This window comes from Corella eumyota, chromosome 6, assembly GCF_963082875.1.
Source record: "Corella eumyota chromosome 6, kaCorEumy4.1, whole genome shotgun sequence".
NCBI classification, from domain to species: domain Eukaryota; kingdom Metazoa; phylum Chordata; class Ascidiacea; order Phlebobranchia; family Corellidae; genus Corella; species Corella eumyota.
This window is the reverse complement of record NC_137495.1, coordinates 14,787,447-14,795,432: the sequence shown is the minus strand read 5'-3', so window position 1 is coordinate 14,795,432 and position 7,986 is coordinate 14,787,447. Positions and strand designations below refer to the sequence as shown.

At 33.7% G+C, this 7,986-nt stretch overlaps 1 protein-coding gene across 1 annotated transcript; it reads right to left on the bottom strand.

Moving 5' to 3' along the window:
- Positions 1-2,919: 2,919 nt before the first annotated feature.
- Positions 2,920-7,732, bottom strand: LOC145755950 (uncharacterized). Its single transcript, XM_082572167.1, has 9 exons — positions 7,512-7,732; positions 6,945-7,097; positions 6,374-6,484; positions 6,058-6,134; positions 5,669-5,728; positions 4,350-4,505; positions 3,683-3,805; positions 3,391-3,588; positions 2,920-3,035 (listed from the first exon to the last, which is right to left on the bottom strand). Exons 1-9 carry the CDS (start codon positions 7,730-7,732, stop codon positions 2,920-2,922), a joined length of 1,215 nt encoding a protein of 404 aa, XP_082428293.1.
- Between the last annotated feature and the right edge of the window lie 254 nt (positions 7,733-7,986).

Below are 7,986 nucleotides of genomic sequence, written 5' to 3'. Positions count from 1 at the left end.
CGCTTTTATACTTAATTTGTTGATTATATACTTTGTAGTTTGTGTTTCGTATCATATAGTTTGTGTCGCATTTTTGTTTTAATTAAGTGTAGCCTTCTTAACGATGCCCATCTTTACAGCGTACTCTATTGGGGTTTAATAATTGTTTAAGCCATACTAGGAGTTTATTAGATCCTACATTATTCAAGATATAAACTGCAGTCAACTAATCAAAAATTTCGCCAGATTCATCTCGCGGTGCTGCGATTTTTAAAATTATTCCTCCTTTCTAGTTATATAGCCCATGAACCACCTCTGTTATCTACACTTCAAAGATAAAATATAATCTGACAACAACCTTACGTTAAAATAAAATTAAAATGTACGACCCTGAGCCCCACTGTTTAAAAATAAGTTTTGTTTATAAATTCTGATATTTTTTCGTAAAGTTATTCTATATATACCTTAGCCTAGCAATCAAAATGCGATCCCAGCAAAAGAACACTCGTTTATGAATGCTGATTTGAAACAGGTAGAAAAAGGCAATCTTTAAATGAAGGAGAATTAGTCACAAGTTTTTTTTGAATATATCTTTATCCTCGATGTGGGAAGGTCGATTGCGCGAACTAAACATAGAGTTACCCTGTTTCGAGTTGCATTAAGCAGTTTGGGATAATACAGAGATTATAATTTCCCGATAATTATGCTGCTGATTAAGTGCTGACTCAGCAGGAGTTTATACCGTTTATAGCACTTTACTCGAGGGCGCTACAGCATAAGAGCAGTGGGGATTGAACCCACGACCTCTTGGTGGTGTAGCAAATGTTCTTACCACTACACCACGCTGCCAAATGTTTAATAATTACCAATAATTATTATTTTTTTAAATTAATTAAACCCCCCCCCCCCAAAAAAAATTGTCCTGTTGCTAGGACATCGAACTAAAATTAAAAGCAACAAAATGTAAATAATTTAAAAACCAAACCAACTTTTAAACAACGAAATTTTCAAGTTATTTTATTACATTTTAAAGCAGTTAGTTATCCCATACCAAACAACTTGGTAGTTTACATTAAACTGATTAAGTATTTTCAACATGGTGGTGTCAGCTAAATATGACGCAAAACCTGATGATAAATATTTATTTAAATTGTAAGCGAACATGCTATAAGGTTGTTGAACTTGGTTAATCATTTATAATATCGATAAATAAAACTCGTTGGTATCAGCTAGGACAAATATTGATGGCTGCATAACAGGAAGTTATTTATAACACTTGATGTTTTTATAAGGTCAATATCAGCTGTGATTACAAAAATTCTGCGAAATATTTACGCAATGTTTGCGAAATTCTCAGTAAATTTGTGTTTACTGAATTGCAACATTTTGCAGACTTTGAACTAAAGTCAATATAATAAACATGTTGTTCACATGTTTATAATTATTTATTAACTTTCAGACCTTACACGAATGCTACAAAATGCCAGCAATAGGAATCAAACCCAGAATCTCGGGCCTTGCACAAATGCTACAAAATGCCAGCAGTAGGAATCAAACCCAGGATCTTAGGCCTTACACAAATGCTACAAAATGCCAGCAGTGGGAATCAAACCCAGGACCTCAGGCCTTACACAAATGCCAGCAGTAGGAATCAAACCCAGGATCTTAGGCCTTACACAAATGCTACAAAATGCCAGCAGTGGGAATCAAACCCAGGACCTCAGGCCTTACACAAATGCTACAAAATGCCAGCAGTGGGAATCAAACCCAGGACCTCAGGCCTTACACAAATGCTACAAAATGCCAGCAATGGGAATCAAACCCAGGACCTCAGGCCTTACACAAATGCTACAAAATGCCAGCAGTGAGAATCAAACCCAGGATCTCAGGCCTTACACAAATGCTACAAAATGCCAGCAGTGGGAATCAAACCAAGGATCTCAGGTCTTAAGGATGCTAAAACATGCCAGCAGAAGGAATCAAACCCAGCCTTTTCAACCAAAAATCAATTTATAGAAATGATGTCTTTAACATTTAAATATTTTAATAATTGTAAAAGCATAGTTGCATAAAAACAAAAAAACTTTCTACAGTATTTTAATAATTAGTGATGTGCCGATCGCCGTTTTTTTTCAGATCAGATCACGATCGGATAACGTGTCCGAACAATCGGTAACTTTATCGTCACTAAATACAAAAAAATTGACTCTGTATGTTAAACACTTCTACTTATTCAAAAGTTTGTTTAAATTTTTAACCGTAATATTCAGTATAATTTACAAGAACTAAAAACAATTTTACTAGCGCGGAAATAAAGCGCTGTAAAAGTTTATGGAAATCTATGTGGTTAAGGCATGTGCGTGTTTATTTGTGACGTAAAATTAAATGTGACGTAATTACCGATCTGCCGATTTTGGACCTTGATCGGGTGATCGCAAAATACCTTCAAAAATCGACGATTTACGATCACCATTTTGATCGGCACATCACTATTAATAATTTGCATTTTTGAAAAATAATCTTAAAAAATAGATGATATCAATTTTATAGTTCTCGAAAATTTTAAAAGAAGTAACAAAAATAAAATATATTAATTTCAGAAATATAAAACAATAATAATTTCTCATAAAATATGGAGTAATTATAAAGTAAGGGAATACAAAATCTTAAAAGTAATAAAAATTGTAAAATTAACATTATTTTAATTTCTGTTTAGTTGATATAAATTAGAAAATAAAAACAGCAAGAATGGCAACAAATAATTTGGAAACTAAAATAACTCACTAGTATAATATTAAAAATAACTTTAAAAAAATTTTGGCAAAAAAATATAAAAAAAATTTCACTAATAAATATTTAATAAAATTAAAATATTGTCATGACAAAATTTTTTAAATTTATAAATGTTTAACATAATTCAAAAACTTTAATATTTTTAATTTAAAGTTTCGTTTTATTAACTATCGCTTCACTTTCTTCACAATTATTCGCTTCAATGCTCATGTGCAGTGAACCACGCAGAAGAGAAATTTGAGTCAACAAAAAGAAAAAAGAACCTAAAATTAGAAAAAAGTTTTCGTAAAAACTAAAAAAATAAATTAAACCAGGTTTAAAAATCAAACTATATAAACCAATAAAATATTATTTAAAAAACTTGGCTTTGCTGCTTAGGGTCCTGGGTTCGATTCCCACTGCTCTCAAGCTGTAACGTTATTGAGTAAGGTGCTATAAACTCCTGCTAAGCCAGCACTTAATTAGCACCATAATTATGAGGCAATTATAATCTATAATATCCCAAACTGCCAAAGTTAACTTAAAACTAGGTCAGGGTAACATATATACCTCCATGTTTAGGTCGTAAAGTTGACCTTCCCACATTGAGGATAAATAATTATTAGAAAAAAAACTTACTAGCCAAGTAAAATCCTGGGTAAACAATGTACAGTGCTTCCCTGAAACCTAAAACTTTGATCATAGGTGGTACTATAAGAGAGGCATTCCCTCCAATATTATTGATCACAAAAATAAACATAGCGATCGCTGTCGCGCGTGACTGGGCAGGAAAGAACTCAACCAAAACAGTGAACAAAACTCCGAACCACATTTCCGCTGTGTTTTAAATTAAATTTGATTACAATAAAGTCATCTCGAAACTGGGTCGAGGTAACTGTTGTTACTCTTAAAAAAATATGAAACTATTTACCGAATAAATAAGCTCCAAAGAGCGAAATAAAAGCATAAGGCGGAGAAAAGTAAAGAGTTCCCGCCGCTAGAGGGCAGGCTATTGCTTGACTAACGACCAAAACCCACAATCTTGTTCGTACACCTAAAAAAATTTGATTTAAAATTAAACCCCCAAAAAAATGGAATATTTCTAAATACAAATCTACAAAATTTGTGTTATATTAATAATACTGTCAATTTACATATAATGGGACATTTATATTAACCCCTTTATATCCTATCCCTTCTCTGAAAATAAAACTGTTTTATTGTACTTATTTATCTTTAACGTAGGAAGGTCGAATGCACAACCTAAACATAGAGTAACATCAGTTACCCCGACCCGGTCTCAAGTTGACAGTTTGGGATATTATAATTGCTCAATAATTAAGCTGCTGATTAAGTGCTGGCTCAGCAGAAGTTAATATCGTTTATAGCGCCTTACTTAAGGGATCTACAGCATGGAAGCAGTGGGAATCGAACAACGGAACTTATGTAGTAAAGACAAGGGTTTTGACCACTACACCATGCTGCCAACCTTCAATTTATGTCAAAATTTTCAGATAATGCCGTTTTCGAAAACTATTTTAGAAAAATGTCCATTCAGTAAAATCGATTTTTAATAATATGATCAAAATAAAGATTACCGTATTTAGAAGCGAGTAAATCGGACAAAATTCCACCAGTGATTATCCCAATCGTTCCACCAACGATGGAAGTTAAACTCATCCACAACCCCACCTCTGTGCCGGGGTAATATTGATCAAAATATAACTGACTGTTGTAAGACCAACAAAAACTTGCTGAAAATATTAAAATTTGATTTAGATTTTGTTCTCGATGTGGGAAGGTCGACTTCATGACCTGAACATAGATAAATATTTGTTACCCCGACCCAGTCTCGAGTTAACTTTAGCAGTTTGGGATATTATTATTATTTTTTTGTATATATCTTTATCCTCGATGTGGGAAAGTCGAATGCGCGACTTAAACATAGAGTAACACAAGCTACTCCGACCCAGTCTCGAGTTGCCTGTGGCAGTTTAGAATCTTACTGATTATAATTGCCCGATAAATAAGCTGCTGATTAAGTGCTAGCTCATCAGAAGTTTATAGCACTTTACTCAAAAGCACTACAGCACGAGAGCAGAAGGGATTGAACCCATGACCTCATGTAGTGACGACTTAAACATAGAGTAACATCAGTTACTCCAACCCAGTCTTGAGTTGCCTGTGGCAGTTTAAGAGCAGAAGGGATCGAACCCATGACCTCATGTAGTAAAGCCAAGTGATCTGTCCACTACAGTATGTAGGGTAAGGTTTAAAGTTTGATTCCCAGTACCGGCATGTTGAAGCACCGACTAAAGGTTTTAATCATAAATATAAAACTCACCAGAATGTCTGAATGAAGCCCCAACCAGTAACAATAAGATAGTTGGAGATTTGATAAATAATTTGAAAGTTGTCAAAATTGATTTCAACACCGACTGCTTTTCTAAATAATAAAATTTATAGCCAGGTTTATAAATAGCTTAGTTAAAAATATAGTTTGCAAAATAGGCCAAATAACTTTTAAACATTTCTCCAAAAAAATAAGAAATTTTACGGCAGACTTAAAAAACATAATTCTTATAATGAAAATGGCAGAATGGTGTAGTGGTAAGAACACTTGCTACACCACCATGAGGTCATGGGTTTAATCCCCACTGCTCTTATGCTGTAGCGCCCTTAAGTAAGGCGCCATAAAAAGTATAAACTTTTGCTAAGCCAGAACTTAACCAGCAGCATAATTATCGGACAAATATATTTAATAATATCCCAAACTGCCAAAGTCAATTTGAGACCAGGTTGGGGTAACTGATGTTATTCTATGTTTAGGTCATGATATCGACCTTCCCACATCGAGGATAAAGAATTACAAAAAACAGTTTCATTTATTAAACATTTTATCAAAAGTATTAAATACCAAAGTCTGTCTCATATTTGTTTTTCTCTTCAGCTTGTTCTATAACTTTACGTTCTGGTTCTTTGACAGAGAAATATAAAATAATCGCCATAATTATGCCTGGAGCTCCAGCTATAAAGTAACACCAACGCCAGCTCTAAGAAAAAATTAACAAAAGATTAGTTAAAAATCAATTCAAAACAATAAAATTAATTTTTTGGGGGTTGATTTGATAAAAAACCTAAAAATAAATTGTTCAAAAATAGGGTAGGCTACTACGTTATGAGAGTAGTAGGAATCGAACCCAGGTTCTCATGTAGTAAAGCCAAGTGTTCTGACTACTACACCGCACTGCCGGTCAAAAATATTTAAAATATTTTCATCATTTCCAAGAACAAAGTTGAAAAAACTCATCGCAAAAGCTCGAACTTTCTGTGAGAAAATGTCGGCCACCAAACTTGAGGTAAGAGGAGTACAAGCCGACTCTCTGAGAAAAAAAGGTTTAGGTTTTTAAGAGAATTTATTATACATACAAAAAATTGGATATTATTAAGGTTTGTTAAGACCCTAGCATAAGAGCAGTGGGAATTAAACACAGAACCTCATGTAGTGATGTGCTCTTACCACTACACCATGCTTCACCCACAAATTTAGTTAAAAATATTAACTGGTACAAAAAACTTTTTTTTTTAAATATTTTTTTACTGAAACAAACTTTAAACTCACCCTGCCCCAAAACCAACTCTCAGCAAAGCTAACAACCAATAAGTGTCGGCAAATCCGGTGGTAAAAGTCATTACTGAGTAAAAGAAAACACTTGCAGATAATATCTGGATTCTAAACAATAAAATAAAAAGAGTTTTATAAAAGTTAATTCAAAATTTAAATAATTAAAAAGCAAAATAAATAAAAAAAAAGTTTTAAGAGATTTTAGGTTTGCATAGAAAATGGAGTTACTGACATTTTAACAAAAACTATATTCCTAAAAAACACCATTTTACTAACAATAGCACATTTTCAGTTACCTCTCTTTTACTCAAAAAAAAATGATTTTATAAAAAAAAAGCTCTCATGCTGTAGCGCCATTAAGTAAGGCACTATAAACGGTATGAACTCCTGCTGAGCCAGCACTTTATCAGCAGCTTACTTAATGGGCAATTATAATCTATAATATCATAAACTGTTGAAGGCAACTCGATACTGGGTCAGAGTAAATGATGTTACTCTATGTTTAGGTCGTAAAGTTGACCTTTCCACATTGAGGATAAATTAATATAAAAAATAGTCGGTAATCAACCTGTTATATTTATCGCCAACAATTCCCATTACAACTCCCATAACAGTAAAAATGGCAATAAATATTGGACCAGCAAGAACTTGGTATTCTATTCCCTGGCCTGAGTAATTCCATTCACAATATATCGTTCCATTCAATCCCATGAGATTACATCTAAAAATTAAGATTATTAATAATTTACTTTGTTAGTTAGCATGTTGTAACATCCTTGAGTAAGACCTGAGATCCTGGGTTTGATTCCCGCTGCTGGCATAATGTAGCATCATTAGGTAAGACCTGAGATTCTGGGTTTGATTCCCACTGCTGGCATGTTGTAGCATCCTTAAGTAAGACATGAGATCCTGGGTTTGATTCCTACTACTAGCATGTTGTAGCATTCTTGAGTAAGACCTGTAATCCTGCGTTTGATTCCTACTGCTGGCATGTTGTAGCATCCTTAAGTAAGATCTGAGATGCTGGATTTGATTTCCACTGCTGGCATGTTGTAGCATCCTTAAGTAAGACCTGGGGTTCTTGAATTGATTCCCAATAAAATAATATTAGCATGCAAAATTAACAACTACTCACTGTGTTGAATTCTTCACATCTCTGCATTTTGTGTTTGACAGTTTTTCAACATTTATGTCCAAGGTCAAACAAGCCATGTCTCCAAAATGAACGTCCTGTGCCATTTCTTTTGAGGTGACACCGATCATAAAATGACCCAACTCCCCAAACCCATAACACAACATTAGGATTGTTATACAATACCAATGATACATGGGCTCCCCTTTAAATGTTTTAACCATTTTCAAATTGTTTTCCTAATGTTAAAGTAAACTGAATTTAAATTCTGTTAAAATATATTTTTACATTTATTAATTAGTGATGCGGAAAGGTCGACTTGACAACTTAAAAAAATCTGCTGGTTAAGTGCTGGCTCAGCAGAAGTTCATACGGTTTATATCGCCTTACTTAAGAGCGCTACAGCATGGAAGCGATGAGAATCGAACCCAGGACCTCATGTAGTGAAGCCAAGTGTTCTGCCATTATTACAGTATAT